The sequence below is a fragment of the Archocentrus centrarchus genome, chromosome 9, assembly GCF_007364275.1.
Source record: "Archocentrus centrarchus isolate MPI-CPG fArcCen1 chromosome 9, fArcCen1, whole genome shotgun sequence".
Classification (NCBI taxonomy): Eukaryota; Metazoa; Chordata; class Actinopteri; order Cichliformes; family Cichlidae; genus Archocentrus; species Archocentrus centrarchus.
The window spans coordinates 5199766-5216733 of NC_044354.1; the positions used below are offsets into that span (position 1 = coordinate 5199766).

The window sequence follows — 16968 nt, forward strand, 5'->3', positions numbered from 1 at the left end:
GCAGCTGGTACAGTGTTCTTAGGTTTGAAAGCCTCATCTTTACTCCTCCAAACATACCTCTTGTCATTGTGGCCAAATAATCATAGACATTTGACCAGAGGCTTTTAATGGTTTATGTTGATGTTAATTTTGCTGACTCATGCAGTTCCTGGTCAGACCACATCCTTTCAGCCCAGCATATAAAGCTGTGCCTCACAGTGGATTTCAGTGCATTCAGCATCTGATCAAAGAGTGGTAAGAAGAAATGTTCTGCCTGAAGGATTTCAGTGTTTTCCTCCCATGCCTGCTCCTCTTCATAATCCAGCCAGGTAAGTAATATTTTCTACTGTACTTTAATTTACTTATTGATAATTTTCTCCTCCTTGTAAGCAAAGAGAATGCAAAGTCACTTTACTGATATCTTTCAGTATTACAGAGCAGCTGGTGCAGGGTGTTTGTGTCACTCCTCTGTTCATGACTTGATCATCTGCTGATTTTGTTACATGACTGGATATTTTCACTTTGTTTCAGGTCGTGGTTCTGAGATCATTGATGGGAAAGAAGTCTGGCCACACTCGCTGCCTTTCATGGCTTATGTGGAAAGTGAAGAATATTCCTGTGGAGGGACTTTAATCCATCCACAGTGGGTCCTGACGGCCGCCCACTGCACTGAGTAGGAACCTTTACTGTTCTTAGTATTTATTTTAACAGACTGTATGAAAGATAATACTTAAAAAGATAACTGACATGATATCACACGTCCTCACATTTTGTTCTGATAATAAATTGATTTAGAGTGAAAATTATATTGCTGGATTGTTTTCCAATTTACAAAAATTGGCAAAGCAAAATATTATGTCAGTGAGCATTTCACTGATATGGTCGGTGTGAACATTTTTTAAACCTTACATGTCTGTGCTTATCAATAATTGATATATTTCCTTATCATGATGATAGAAATCAAATCACAAAATATTGAAACTGGTCATATTTGACAGCCTTGCACTTTAATAAACTGGAGCATGAATGTAGGTAGTAAAATGTTTAAGGTATCCAGAATCCTTTCAAAGGTCAAACACACATTAACACACATTACTGTAACAGATGTTAAGCTGATTCAATTTAATGTCGAGGATAAAAACACAATATTTACAACCCTGTTGAATTCTTGTTTATAGATTTTCCACTATTTTGTAAGCATAATATCCTCACAGTGATGTTTTAGAGAATTTTATTTATGTCACGGTGTGCTGTGTGGCCAGTGAGGTTGGACCCAGAATGCAGGACTCATTAGACAAAACTGAAACGTAGCGTGATTTTATTGAGAGAATGAGACAAGAAAATAATAAAAATGGGGCTGGAGAGGTGCCAGAACTAAAACGAAGGAAAATACAGATGGGAAAACACACAGCAGGGGGATCATCTATGACAACACAACGAAGAACTGATGCAGACTTGGGACTTAAATACATACACAGGATAACAAGAGGATTGGGAACTGGTGGAGACACGGCTGGGAATAATCAACCAGGACCAGACCAGGAAGTAAATGAAACACAAGACTGACTACCAAAGTAAAACAGGAAACACACAGACACGGGACAGAGACGCACACTAGCCATAACAGTGGGAATAAAACTCAATCCCAAAACATATGAGGACAAAACAGACACTAGAACACAGACGCAGGGGAGAACAATGGGAACCAGGAAATAGAATAGAATAGGAACAAAATAGAGAAACCCAATGAAAAAAGAACATAAATGAACTAAACACAAAATGTTGGGCTCACGGCCGAGAACCATTTATAGCAGAATAACAATCAAAGAAGTGTTCACTAGTCAGAGACAAGATTACACTCAATTAAAAAAAACAAAAAAAAACACAGAAGTCGCAGCTACAAACATGCAAACAACAATACATTTCTTGATCATCTAAGGTTACTTAACCCGATAACCCAGCCAAATACACATGTAATGACAACAATGATTACTTTGTAATTGCTTTAGCACTGCTGACCTACTAACCTTTTCTATAAGTGAACCATCATCACTACACTGTGTTTTCTGTTGCAGTATAATTAAGGTGACTGTGGGAGCGCACTCCATCAAGGAAAAGGAAAAATGTTCTAAGCAGGTCCGAAGGGTTGAGAAACGTTTCCCTCATCCCTACTATCATGATGCATCCCAGGGCAACGACCTCATGTTGCTCAAGGTGAGGTGATAATTCAGTGCCAATAGGGAGTGAAGCAAATGTGCATTAATGTGAATATGTTTGTTTTTACTTTATATAGTGTACTTCCATGTACTTTTTTTATGGCCAACCCTGTAAAGGGTTAAATGTATAGATGGTCATTATCAATATGTAATTTATTAAAAACTTTTTTCAGCTTAAGAAACCAGTGAAGAGAACCAAGACTGTAAAATGGCTCAAGCTTGGCCAAACTGTCAAAGACCCTGTAGCTGGCACCAAGTGTCTGGTGGCTGGATGGGGAAAGACTGAAAATTCACACTCGTCAGATGTCCTCAAGTCCGTCAGTGTGACTGTGGTCGACAGAGAGAAGTGCAACTCACGTGGTTACTACAACCACAGACCTGTTATCACCAGTGACATGGTCTGTGCTGGTTCAAATGGTTTAAACAATGCGGATACCTGTCAGGTAAGTATGAATAATGATTGTTTTCTTTTCTCACTTGTAGTAAATGGCCATTCAGCTCAATAATTGTTCTCGCTGCAGGGGGATTCAGGAGGGCCGCTGTTGTGCAAAGGACAGCTTGTTGGAGTCACTTCTTTTGGACAGGGTTGTGGTATGATTAAAAAACCTGGAGTCTATTCATTTATCACAGAGGAGCAACTCAAGTGGATCAAAAAAACAATGAGGTCATCTGAATGAATCCACAAAGGTCAATCCATATGAGCTGAGTACTGTAGACCACTTACTTGGCCATTGTCCATTTTATCATTCATTTTTTTCTCTTATATTTTATGATATAGTTTCTGTTAGCTTGCTTTAATTTTTACAGATTCTGCACATATATGATAGCAGCCCGTTCATGGTTAGCCCTTTTCTATTCAAGGCAGATAAAGGTGGCACAAACATTAATAGGAATGAGCCCCCCTAAACACATTGTTAACATTCTATATATATATATATATATATATATATATATATATATATATATATATATATATATATATATATATATATATATATATATATATATATATATATATATATATATATATATATATATATATATATAAAAAGGCCCAGTCACTGTGAAGGTTTGTGGATTAATATTTTTGGCTTTTGTCACTGCAGACTGACTGCAGACAGACAGACTGACTGGTGATAACATGGTTATTGGTAATAACTCACAAATATGAGTGCTTCTGTTTGCCACTGTTGTAGTAAACATTCACATAAAATTCATAAAAATTTATAGAAGTAAAACAGCAAAGTGAGATTATTCAGTCTGTCAGGCAGAGATTCACCACCTGCTGTGTTATAATCTTATTTCATTCTGAGTATTTGTGCTTGAACTCCCACGAAAAAATGTTTTTTTTTAACATCCTTTCTACTTTTTCTACTTTCTAATAAAGCTGAAGGCATGAATTAAAAAGGCACATTTCCTTCTCTCTTTCTTTCATTGTTTGTACTGCAGTTCTTCAAAAATTCCCATATTTTTGGAGGAACTCCAAAATCTTTCACATTTGTTGCCATCAAAAAAAAAAAAAATTGATGCCATTTATGCCATATTATTCAAATTAACTAACTTAAACTTAAGAAACATTGTTTTTATTGTATTTGCTGGAAACAAACCAGCACCATTTAATTTTTGTCGAGAAGTTCCTGAGCTACAACAAAAACAATATTTAATAGTTAAATTTTTATCACTTTTGACAATAATATATATGGGTATACATGGATATAAATATAAATAACAGTGTAATCACAGCATGACTTTGATGCCTAAGAAACATATTTTTTCACCTTTTTTTTCTCCTGCTCTTTTGGTCAAATGTAGATTTTTCTTTTTATAAAAAGCTTTCCTTCAAATGACAATTACAGTATTGTCAGCAGAGAATATTCAGTTGTGAAAAAATAAATTGCACTCTCACTGAGAGCAGACCTAAGTATGCTACACTTCACACAACTAGCTGATATAAAATCTCTAACATTTTGTTGCACATGCATCCTTCAGAGGTCAGTGATAGTCAGTGACTGTGGCCTCTCTATCAGAAGATCTGTGACATGCCTGAACGTCCACAGCATCACCTTCGTGATTTCGGTATCTCCATCAACATTGTATCTTTTGTCATCATTTAGGTCCACAAATCTTGTTTCATTCTTTTTTCTTTTTTTTTTTTTTGTAAATTATCAAGTGACCTTTTAGAAACACTTATACGTGAGGCTGGAAGTGTCGGTCTAGCCTACATGTTTGCACCCACTGAGCGGGAAATGGTTATTTATGATAAATCTGACCACAGGCTTTGAAACGATATCTGCATGTATCAGTTACTGTGTCTCGATTTTGCTGACTCATAGTTAGACCACATCATTTCAGCTCAACATAAAAAACCTCATGTGTGGCTTTAAGAAGAAATGTTCTGCCTAAAAATACTAATACTACCATAAAATACTTCATAAATAAATCTGTTCAACCATTTCTCTGTGGTTTGAATGTGTTCTTGGGGTCCAGTTTAGCAAAAAAGTGTACCAACTGTACTCTGTCTATATTGCAAAAAGTGTCCACTTACCCGTACAAATTAGTGAACTCAGGTGTTCAAATCACTTTCACGGCCACAGGTGCATAAAACGAACACCTAGGCATGCAGACTGCTTCTACACACATTTGTGAATAAATTAGCCGTTGTCAGGAGCTCAGTGAATTCCAGCGTGGTACCGTGATAGGATGTAACAAGTCCAGTCACGAACATTTCTTTGCTACTAAATATTCCACAGTCAACTGTTAGTGGCATTATAACAAAGTGGAAGTGATTGCCATGAAGCGGTAGGCCACGTAAAATGACAGAATGGGGTCAGCAGATTCTGAAATCCTCAGCTTTCTGCAGTCAGTTGCTACAGACCTCCAAACTTCATGTTTCGTTCAGATTATCTCAAGAACAGTGAGAGCTTCATAAAATGGGTTTCCATAGGCGAGCAACCCAATCCAAGCCTTACATCACCAAGCACAATGCAAAGCATCAGATGCAGTGGCGGTAAGAACACCGTCATTGGACTCACATTTCTCTGTCTGGCAAGCCAATAGAAAAGTCTGGGTTTGGAAGCTGACAGGAGAATGGTACCTGTCTGACTGCATTGTGCCAAGTGTAAAGTTTGGTGGAGGGGGAGATTATACACTTGAGATGTGATGTGTGGAGACGCACTGAGTTAGGTGTACATGAGTCTTGAGTTGAGATTAAACTCATGCATTTAAAGTCAAGCCTCATTTGCGTATGTATAAAACACAGGGTGTGGTTAATGAAGACAACAAATAGAGAGAGAGAGAGAGAGAGAGAGAGCACAAGAGTGAGAGAAGGAGAAGAATGGTGACCAGGAGGACTAGAGGACCATGACATTAATGCTAGAACAAATCAGTGGTGATCAACAAAAATAATAACTTTCATCATTGATCCAATTCTTCTTCTTCTTCTTATTGCCTAGTTTTACCAGTTTTACTGTGAACTGGGTTGAAGCCACACGGTGCCAACAAAATATAGCAGAGAGCCCCACCTAGTGGTCTAATGTGAAATCTGAACCTTGGGGTGATACTGAGATGTAATTTGAGGACAAAGTTGACTACTCTGTGGAACAACAAATGCTAAAAGTATTTGACATTGGAGAGCAAATGTTGCACAGAGGCTAACTGGCTGTAGTAACCTGACAGGATTGAAGGAACAGCAGCATTCAAGAAAATGTGCAAACTTTCCTGTTCTAGTTCTGGAGCAGGTGTAAAACAAAATGCCTTTAAAGTGAATCAGTTGTTTGTTTCCTGTTTAAAAGGCACATTTTCTGCCTGGATATGAATGTGATGAGGGCTGGATTAACCTTTCTTTTCAGTAATATACAAATCAGTCAAATTCACTCATGCTGGAGAGTTGAGTGATTAATTAAAAGATTGGATCTTAAGAGCTTTTTCCTGAGAGCTGAGGCTTTTCCTATAAAACTGCAGACAAATCCAAATAATTTCCATAATCAATAGATATTGAAGGGGATGCTTTCTATTAACATGATGAATTAAATATATCAATTGTTAAGTATAGACATGTAAAGGTGTAAAATGTTTATAGTGACCGCATCCATGAAATGTTCAGTGACATTAATTCTGTCGTTTTTTTTTTTAATTATCTTGCAAACATTGCCAGACATGACAGGCTTTAAAAAAAGCAAAAAAAAAAACAAAAAAAAAACATGAGCACTCATATACTTGTGGATACGTTCTGTTATTTAGAAAAAGATAAACTAAGATTTGATTAAAAATAACCTCTTTTCAAAAATACTAAAAAACAAGAGCAACTAAAGGGGAAAAGGTCATTTTCCACAGCAGGAACGGGAAGGTTGTTTTAGGAGCTGCTCTTGTAGAAACTCTTTCAGGGATAAATGTGTTTTTGTTCAGTCTGCAGTGACGACAGCCACGATGCCAAACAGTAATTCATAAACTATCACAATCACTGCGTCCATTTCTTTTAATGCAAAAAGGTTAAAAGCTGTGTTTGAAGGGTCAGTCCCTGGAGCTGAATGGACTACCTGTGAAAGGATGTCACAAAACACAAGCACACAAGAAAATGAAAATATAAAATGGAGAGTGGTCAATGGTTTTTGTGGGGGTTCAAGCACAAATACTCAGAATGAGATGAGATTAAAACACAGGAGGTGGTGAATTTCTGCCTGAAACACTGAAGAATCTCTGTTTTACGTTCATAGATTTTGTGTGCACATTAAAAAAGAAAAAAATTGTTTTATTGCAGCAGTGGCAGTCATCTGCAGCAAAAAGGAGCACTCATATTTGGGAGGACTTTAACTTACTTACAAAAATTATTAGCAGTAACCATGTTTATATGTGGTCTGCAGTAACACTCAAAATGTCAAACAGAAATCCACAAACCTTCACAGTGACTGTCCTTTTAAAAAAAAATATATATATAATATAATAAAATAAAATATAATGCTAAAACTTTGTTTAAAGGGGTCATTCCTATTAATGTTTGTGCCACCTTTATCTGCTTTACCTTCCTTCATTGGAAAGGGCTAACCATGAGCGGGCTGCTGTTATATATGTGCATAATCTAGAAAAATTAAAGCAAGCTAGCAGAAACTGAAATATCATAAAATATAAGAGAATCAATGAAATGAACAATGGATACTGATCAAGTAATCAGTCTACAGCGACAGCATTGACAGATTTAATGTGAAAGCAACAAAAACTATGGAGTATGGAGCAACACCTGCAGATTCATTCAGATGATTTCATTGTTTCTTTGATCCACTCGAGTTGCTTCTTTGAGACAAATGAATAGACTCCAGGTTTATCAATGATGCCACAACCCCGTCCAAAAGAAGTGACTCCAACCAGCCGTCCCTTGCACAACAGCGGCCCTCCTGAATCCCCCTGCAGCGAGAACAAATACATGATAGACTTTCTTTGACTGACTCACAGGTGTGAAAGAGACAAAAGGGTCCCGAGCTGAATGAGCTTTTACATAAAACAAAGAAAAAATACATAACTATATTATTAACCCTCCTAAAAACTGACTACCCAGGGTTGAGACCAGGAAGCAGAGTTGCAGTCTTACACGCCTCTCTGCAGCTTCTCTCCTCCTGCCATCTCCCCAAAACCCCATCCCCATAGAGTCGGTGCCTGCTCCCAGACCACCAAAAACCAAAGCTAAAATCAGCAAAAAGTTATTTAAGCATAAAAGTTCAAAAACAATAAATAATACAGCTTCATCAACTGCACCAAAGAATAAAACAATTAAATGTGGATTGTTAAACATTAGGTCTCTCTCTTTCAAGTCCCTATTAGTAAATGATTTAATAATTGATCAACGTATTGATTTATTCTGCCTTACAGAAACCTGGTTACAGCAGGATGAATATGTTAGTTTAAATGAATCAACACCTCCGAGTCACAGTAACTGTCAGAATGCTCGAAGCACAGGTCGAGGAGGAGGATTAGCTGCAATCTTCAATTCCAGCTTATTAATTAATCAAAGACCCAGACAAAGTTTTCATTCTTTTGAAAGCCTGACTCTTAGTCTTGTGCACCCTAATTGGGAAAATCAAAAAGCTGTTTTATTTGTTATTATCTATCGTCCACCTGGTCCTTACTCAGAGTTTCTGTCTGATTTCTCAGACTTTTTATCTGATTTAGTGCTCAGTTCAGATAAAATAATTATAGTGGGTGATTTTAACATCCATGTAGATGCTGAGAATGACAGCCTCAACACTGCATTTAATCTATTGTTAGATTCAATCGGCTTCTCTCAAAATGTAAAGGAGCCCACCCACCACTTTAATCATACTCTGGATCTTGTCCTGACATATGGCATAGAAACTGAAGACCTAACAGTATTCCCTGAAAGCCCCCTCCTGTCTGATCATTTCTTAGTAACATTTACATTTACTTTAATGGATTACACAGCAGTGGGGAATAAGTTTTATTACAGTAGAAGTCTTTCTGAAAGGGCTGTAACTAAGTTTAAGGATCTAATTCCTTCATTGTTATGCTCTTCAGTGCCATGTGCCAACACAGTGCAGAGCAGCTACATAAACTCTGCTCCCAGTGAGGTCGATTATCTCGTCAATAGTTTTACATCCTCACTGCGTATAACTTTGGAGACTGTGGCTCCTCTGAAAAGGAAAGCTTCAAATCAGAAGTGCCTGACTCCGTGGTATAATTCACAAACGCACAGCTTAAAGCAGATAACCCGAAAGCTGGAGAGGGAATGGCGTCTCACTAAATTAGAAGATGCTCATTTAGCCTGGAAAAAGAGTTTGTTGCTCTATAAAAAAGCCCTCCGTAAAGCTAGGACATCTTACTATTCATCATTAATTGAAGAAAATAAGAACAACCCCAGGTTTCTTTTCAGCACTGTAGCCAGGCTGACAAAGAGTCAGAGCTCTGTAGAGCCGAGTATTCCTTTCACGTTAACTAGTAGTGACTTCATGGATTTCTTTACAAATAAAATTTTAGACATTCGAGAAAAAATTATTCATAACCATCTCAAAGATTATTCTTCATGTTCGGCTGCTTTCAGCACTGCTGGTATTTGTTTAGACTCTTCTGCTCCAGTTGATCTTTCAGAGTTAACTTCAATAGTTACTTCCTCCAAACCAGCAACATGTTTGTTAGATCCCATTCCTACTAGACTGTTCAAAGAAGTCTTTCCAATTATTGATGCTTCAATCTTAAAAATGATCAATCAGTCTTTATTAGTTGGCTATGTACCACAGACCTTCAAGGTGGCTGTAATTAAACCTCTGCTTAAAAAGCCATCACTGACCCAGCTGTCTTAGCTAATTATAGGCCAATCTCCAACCTTCCTTTTCTCTCAAAGATTCTTGAAAGAGTAGTTGTAAAACAGCCAACTGATCATCTGCAGAGGAACGGTTTATTTCAAGAGTTTCAGTCAGGTTTCAGAATTCATCACAGTACAGAAACAGCATTAGTGAAGGTTACCAATGATCTTCTTACAGCCTCTGACAGTGGACTCATCTCTGTTCTTGTCCTGTTGGACCTCAGTGCAGCTTTTGATACTGTTGACCATAACATTTTATTACAGAGATTAGAGCTTGCTATAGGTATTAAAGGTACTGCACTGCAGTGGTTTGAATCATATTTATCTCATAGACTCCAATTTGTTCATGTAAATGGGGAGTCTTCTTCACACACTAAGGTTAATTATGGAGTTCCACAGGGTTCTGTGCTAGGACCAATTTTATTTACATTATACATGCTTCCCTTAGGCAGTATTATTAGAAAGCACTGCATCAATTTTCATTGTTATGCAGATGATACTCAGCTTTACCTATCAATGAAGCCAGATGACACACATCAATTAGTTAAACTGCAGGAATGTCTTAAAGATATTAAGGCCTGGATGACCTCTAATTTCCTGCTTCTAAATTCAGATAAAACTGAAATTCTTGTTCTCGGCCCCACAAATCTTAGAAACATGGTGTCTAACCAGATACTTACTCTGGATGGCATTACTTTGGCCTCCAGTAACACTGTGAGAAATCTTGGAGTCATTTTTGACCAGGATATGTCCTTCAATGCACATATTAAACAAATATGTAGGACCGCATTTTTGCATTTGCGCAATATTTCTAAAATTAGAAACATCCTTTCTCAGAGTGATGCTGAAAAGCTAATTCATGCATTTATTACTTCTAGGGTGGACTATTGTAATTCATTATTATCAGGCTGTCCTAAAAGCTTCCTGAAAAGCCTTCAGCTGATCCAAAATGCTGCAGCTAGAGTACTGACAGGGACTAGAAAGAGAGAGCAGATTTCTCCCATAATGGCTTCTCTTCATTGGCTCCCTGTTAAATCTAGAATAGAATTTAAAATTCTTCTCCTCACATACAAGGTCTTGAATAATCAGGCACCATCTTATCTCAAAGACCTCATAGTACCATATCACCCCAACAGAGCACTTCGCTCTCAGACTGCTGGCTTACTTGTGGTTCCTAGGATACTTAAGAGTAGAATGGGAGGCAGAGCCTTCAGCTTTCAGGCGCCTCTTCTGTGGAACCAGCTTCCAGCTTGGATTCGGGAGACAGACACCCTCTCTATTTTTAAGATTAGGCTTAAAACTTTCCCTTTATGATAAAGCTTATAGTTAGGGCTGGATCAGGTGACCCTGAACCATCCCTTAGTTATGCTGCTATAGGCCTAGTCTGCTGGGGGGTTCACATAATGCACTGTTTCTCATTCACCTTATTTACTTTGTTTATACTCCACTCTGCATTTAATCATTAATTGATATTAATCTCTGGCTCTCTTCCACAGCATGTCTTTCTCTCCCCTCAGCCCAACCGGTCGCGGCAGATGACCCCCCCTCCCTGAGCCTGGTTCTGCTGGAGGTTTCTTCCTGTTAAAAGGGAGTTTTTCCTTTCCACTGTCGCCAAGTGCTTGCTCATAGGGGGTCGTTTTGACTGTTGGGTTTTCTCTGTATTATTGTAGGGTCTTTACCCACAATACAAAGCGCCTTGAGGCGACAGTTTGTTGTGATTTGGCGCTATATAAATAAAATTGAATTGAATTGAATTGAATTGAATTGAATTGAATTATTCATACATACCTGACAGGTATCCGCCTTGTTTAAACCATCTGAACCAGCACAGACCATATCACTGGTGATAACAGGTCTCTGGTTGTAATAATCACGAGAGTTGCACTTCTTTCTGTCGACCACAGTCACATTGACAGACATGAGGACATCTGATGTTTTGTTGTTTTCAGTTAGTCCCCATCCAGCCACCAGACACTCGCTGCCAGCTGCAGGGTCTCTGACAGTTTGGCCAAACTTGAGCCATTTCACTGTCTTGGTTTTCTTCACTGGTTCTTTAAGCTGACAATGAGTTAAAAAGAAATGCGTATTGAAGATGGTTATCCATACATTACGTTCACAGATTTGGCCTTAAAGTATATATGCAGCACTGCACTAAAGTCTTGAACCATCAATCATTTATTTATATATTTTACTTTAAAAAATGGGAAATATGTGCAACGGTTTAATGAAACATGTCTAAATATACATGAAAGTGAACTGTGTAAGGTAAAAACATTCACATTGTTGCATTTTTGTTTTACTTGCTGTTGGACACTGAATTATGACTTTACCTTGAGCAACATGAGGTCATTGCCCAGGGATACATCCTGATAGTTGGGATGTGGAAAATGTTTCTCAACCTCTCGGACCTGCTTAGAACTTTTTTCCTCTTTCCTGATGGAGTGCGCTCCCAGGGTCACCAGAATCATGCTGTGAAAGAAAAAAAACAGTCTAGTGATGACAGCTCAGTTAAATAAAAGATTAATGGGTCATGAGTGTCTAAAACAATTATAAAATAATCAGTGTCATATATCTATTATTGCATATGGCTGGGTTATGGCAGATACTGAGCCTTAGATGAATCTGCATCATATTCTCTTCCATCTGAATAAATAACTTCAAATAATTAAAATGTTATTTCATTCTTCAAATATATGTAGCTGTGACTTCTGTGTTATCTTTTAATTGAGTGCAGCTGTGTCTCTATGATATACTGAATGATTTCCATGTTTTCAAGAGGAAAACAAGCCAATTTTATTTATGTTAACATGACAAGGAAATGTATCAATCATTAATAAGTATAGACATGCAAAATTTGCTCACATGTTAAAAATAAATACTGCAACATTTTTGCTTTAAAAGTACAGTAAAGGTTCCTACTCAGTGCAGTGGGCGGCTGTCAGGACCCATTTTCGATGGATTAAAGTCCCTCCACAGGAATATTTTTCACTTTCCACATAAGCCATGAAAGGCAGCGAGTGTGGTTTGACTTCTTTCCCTTCAATAATCTCAGAACCATGACCTGAAACAAAAAGAAAATATCCAGTCACGTAACAAAATCAGCAGATGATGTGACTTTGCATTCTGCTCATTTAGGTGAAGGAGAAAATTATCAGTGCGTAAATTAAAGTATGACAGGAAAGTGTTGACCTGGCTGGATGATGAAGAGAAGCACCCATGAGATGAAAACAGTGTAATTCCTCAGGCAGAACATTTCGTCTGAATTCTCTTTGATCAGATGCTGAATACACTGAAATCCACTGAGAGGCACAGCTTTATGTGACGAGCGTAAACGATGTGGTCTGACCATGAAACTGAAGGAGTCAGCAAAATTAACACATCTACCCAATCTCTTCAAACCTGTGGTTACCCCCCTCCCCCCAAAAAACTAGAAGAAAAAAAATTAAACACAATGTTGTAATATTTACTGAGAATTGCTGTAGACACAGTAACCTCACCAGAAAAGTTGCAAAATAAACCAAAGCAAAACTAACAGTTTTTTGTCACGTATTTCTTTGTTATTTGTGTGCTGTTTTCACCTGCTTTAAAAGTGCACCACAGTAAGAGCTGTTTGTATTGTATTGTAATAGTCAGTGATGATAAAAATAAAATTCAGCATTTAATGTTCAGATTAATCTTATTTTCTTTTTGATAATCATTTTTTAATTGAATATTAATTTTCTAGTTTTACCAGTGTTACTGGTATTACTACCAGCATTTCTGGGAACTGGATTGAAGTCACACAGTGATTATGAAATGTAACAGAGAGCAGCAGTGAGTGTCAGTGCCACAATGAGGCCAGGCTTATAAAAAAATAAAGTTTAGCTAATTATTTACTCAAATCAATACAAAACAAAAAAAAACATTAAATGAGCTGTCCCTCATTCATAGAAGCGGTGGTAAAAGTACAGGTATTCTCCGGTAAAAGTTGAAGTACTGGTCCAACTTCGTTACTCAAGTAAAAGTAAAAAAGTACAGAATCTGAAATTTACTCAAAGGAATAAAGTAAAAAGGAGGTTTATGAATGGCATTTCTACCAGCTTCTTTTGTGCAAAGCTAAGTGTCCAGTATTAATATAATCATAAAATAATTAACATGGGAATACTAACGTTTTCATTTTTTCACCATGCCTCCACAGTCAAACAGAAAAATGTCAATCAAGGGCTAAAGTTGGATTTAGCCGGTGGGGGAACCCTAAGATTGGTTACAGTGGCCCAGCAAAATTCACAAAATTTTTTTTATTGTGAGCTCCAGTAGGTTTTCTTTTTGTTACAGGCTGTGATCGGCTTCTGCAGCTGCTCTGAGGTTTACTGCTCATTGCAGATTTACACAACTGAATTCAGCAATATGTGGCCCAGTGTTTCACAAGCTGTCTTGGCTGATTTCCTTTCCCTGCACTGACTGTCTTATACTAGACCATATACTATACAGTTGGTATGAAGATTGAATTTATTGAATGAATCTAAGCATCATCAGCTCAATTCAAGTTCATCTCTGCTACCCTGGATTTAACCTAACACTGACTGTGAACACCACAGCCACTGTGCACCAATATAACACAGTGGTTTACTGTAAATTATCTAAAGTACGATGTACTGATTATCCTGCACTAAACTGCCTTCTATTTTCATTTAATCTCAGTTTTGCAGGATGTTTCACAATATGAAAAAACATAACTTCACATCATACTGTATACAGATCCAGTATCTGATTTAAAAAAAAAGATATTACATGTAAGCTTTAAAGTTCCAGTTTATCAAATGTCACTGAGCAGTCCTTATCTTTAATAAATATGACCAGCTGTACCTTTAGCTAGAAGATACACTGTGTGACAAACACTACAACAATAGCAAATAGAAAAACACTACAAAAGCTCACAAAACATAACAGAAGTTTAATAAAACACAAAGTAGGTGTTTTTGGGGAGACAACAACATGACAGAACAGCTGTGGAAGTGTCAGAAGCAAAAGCATGGGACGGACTGCACAGAATAAGAGGATTCTTCACTCTTATGGGGAAGAAAAAAAATTGGAGGTGATGTGTGTTTTAATCCCATGTTACATGTTTGCTCTTAGCACTGTTAGCACTTTTTTCACTTCCCCAACTGTTCCATTATGTTATCGTCTCCCCAAAAACATTTCCACTGTGTTTTGTGAGTTTTGTTTGTTTTTTTGTTTTGTTGTTTTGTTGAGATGGCATCACCATACGCTCCTCTTCTGTAGCTCAAGCTAGCAGCAGAACCCGGACCAGTAAAGCTAAGCAGGCCTGAGAACATAAACACCGAAGCATCTTGACCTAAATAAGGAAGCGGAAAACTGGAGACCAAGGAAAAACAACAAAACTGAAACAATACTCGAAAACTGAAAACAGCAGCTCGGATGCCAAAACATTAGTGGTGTGCAATACTGCAAGATTTGTATCGATCCGATACCAAGTAAATACAGGGCCAATATCACCAATACTGATACCGAGACTTTTTGATAATTATGAAGAATTTTCATGTGTTTTGTGATTTTTTTTTTCCTTTGGATCATTAATTAGTTAAAACCCAGGATAGAATTGCTTACTTTTTTGACATTTCGCTAACTCCTCTTAATTGGAGGGGAAAGCGAAATGTCAATGTCACCACATTGTTTTGGTTGTTCTGTAATTGTGAAATATTTTCCATATGCAATGTATGCTATTTCAAGGGAAAACTAGTGAACAAATTATACATTGTTTGCATTTTGGCACATTAATTTGCCTGTATTTAGTTCTGTCCTGATGGTTGTGGGAGAGAAGTAGTGGCGAAGCGGAACTTTTGTTTGGGGGGCGTCGCTTCCAGGTTTGTTTGGGGGTGGACTTCCTGGTTACCCCAGACGCAATCTGGATGTTAAAGGCAACGCTCCAATCGTCATTGCTCTCTCCTGTTTTATCATTCTTCAGATTGCACTACTGGTGCAGTGACCCCACCCCTCGGGGCCCGTAACAATACCGATGTTGGTATCGATATTTGGATTGATCCACCCACCACTACTAAACATACGACAATAAAAGTTCAAACACATACACTGGGTCAAAGTCCCAGAACGATGACAGTTTAATTCAGTGTCCTTTGTAATGGACAGCAGGACTTGCTAACTCCCATTTGTGAATGAGACAGAAAGGATTTTACTCAGAATTGTAGAAGGAGAGTCAGACGTATAACTATCACAAACACACAAACGTAGAGTACAGAATCAGCTAAAAGTTTGATTTCTTAAACTATTTTGATTAATATGATTAATAAACTGCACCCCTCTCCATTCTTTTGTTGAAATTGGTTTGAAAGAGTTTCTCACAAGAAAGCAGAACAACACTGGCCACAACCACAAAGAGTGGAAGCCCTCTGATTACATCAAACAGTAGTTTGGCAACCAGGTTTATGAAATTATCAAAGCACACAAACTACAGGGAGGCGCGCATCTCCGAAGGCACTCTTAAAACTGAAAACATCATTCAGCATATCTGTGTACGTGGCATGACGTGGATACCCAAGAATCCTGATATACTGGGTCCTGGTTGTTCAATAAGTCGAGACAGATTCTACAAGATTTGTAAAAAACGAGACTGATGCCTTTGATAAGTGGAACATGAATAATGTCCTCTGAAAGGAGAGACCTCAACAAAGCTGCATCGATTTGCCGTGACTGGGCTTGTGTAGATGAGCAGATGCTTCCCTTCCCATGGCTTCAGAGCCCTAGCTTACTTATTATCCATAACAGACTTCAGGTGTTGTCATTTATCCCCAGCTCAGGCTACTCAAAACGTCAGATGTCCTCCTCAGAGTTTTCACCTTCCTTTTATAATTAAAAAGCTCAACTATGAGATGTTAGTTAAAAACGATAAAGAGAAGTTAAAACAATGCTTTAGTGTTCGGATGTGTTTCCTTCTTCTGTTTAGATGTTCATGAAATAAAAATAAATCTTTTAGCAGAAATCTACATGAAAAGAAAAACAACATTATTACATTACATCATACAGTTACCAAGAAAGACCCGATGTCCACTACAACGGAGGAGAAAATTGCTGCCAAATGTATCTTTTAAGTAACAAAGTAACACTTGAGATGTGATGTTTTCAGACACACTGAGTTATGAGGGCATGAACCTCGAGTCAAGTATTAAACTCAAGTATTATTTCCTTTTGTACCACGTCATTCTTCCATATGACTGACATTAAGGTAGATGCTGTTATATGAGCCATTTTTAACAAAGTGTTCTAAATGTGCACCACAGCAGTTCTTGTTAATGCTATAACAAATCAGTGGGGATCAAAATTATAGCATTCGTCATTCACCCACTTATTTTTTTAAATTATTATTATTAATTTCCTAGTTTTACCAGTATTACTGTGAACTGGGTTGAAGCCACACAGTGCCAACAAAATATAGCAGAGAGCCCCACCTAG

General features: G+C 37.6%; 2 protein-coding genes across 2 annotated transcripts; one reads left to right on the forward strand and one right to left on the reverse strand.

Moving 5' to 3' along the window:
* Positions 1-212: 212 nt before the first annotated feature.
* LOC115785903 (granzyme K-like) lies at positions 213-3077 on the forward strand. The gene is made up of 5 exons (XM_030737823.1): positions 213-308; positions 511-652; positions 2055-2193; positions 2369-2638; positions 2717-3077. The coding sequence occupies exons 1-5, from the start codon at positions 245-247 to the stop codon at positions 2870-2872; spliced, it is 771 nt and encodes a 256-aa protein (XP_030593683.1). The 5' UTR covers positions 213-244; the 3' UTR covers positions 2873-3077.
* A 4299-nt stretch (positions 3078-7376) lies between these two features.
* On the reverse strand, positions 7377-12788 carry LOC115785964 (granzyme K-like). Its single transcript, XM_030737927.1, has 5 exons — positions 12691-12788; positions 12421-12562; positions 11832-11970; positions 11290-11559; positions 7377-7592 (listed from the first exon to the last, which is right to left on the reverse strand). The coding sequence occupies exons 1-5, from the start codon at positions 12752-12754 to the stop codon at positions 7437-7439; spliced, it is 771 nt and encodes a 256-aa protein (XP_030593787.1). The 5' UTR covers positions 12755-12788; the 3' UTR covers positions 7377-7436.
* Positions 12789-16968: the final 4180 nt, after the last annotated feature.

Coding starts and splice junctions, on each gene's coding strand:
- LOC115785903 (XM_030737823.1), top strand. CDS start 245: ATGTTCTGCCTGAAGGATTTCAGTGTTTTCCTCCCATGCCTGCTCCTC. Junction 2,194..2,368: donor ACGACCTCATGTTGCTCAAG/GTGAGGTGATAA, acceptor AACTTTTTTCAG/CTTAAGAAACCAGTGAAGAG. Junction 2,639..2,716: donor ACAATGCGGATACCTGTCAG/GTAAGTATGAAT, acceptor TTCTCGCTGCAG/GGGGATTCAGGAGGGCCGCT.
- LOC115785964 (XM_030737927.1), bottom strand. CDS start 12,754: ATGTTCTGCCTGAGGAATTACACTGTTTTCATCTCATGGGTGCTTCTC. Junction 12,563..12,690: donor TCTCTTCATCATCCAGCCAG/GTCAACACTTTC, acceptor TTTTTGTTTCAG/GTCATGGTTCTGAGATTATT. Junction 7,593..11,289: donor ACAAGGCGGATACCTGTCAG/GTATGTATGAAT, acceptor TTCTCGCTGCAG/GGGGATTCAGGAGGGCCGCT.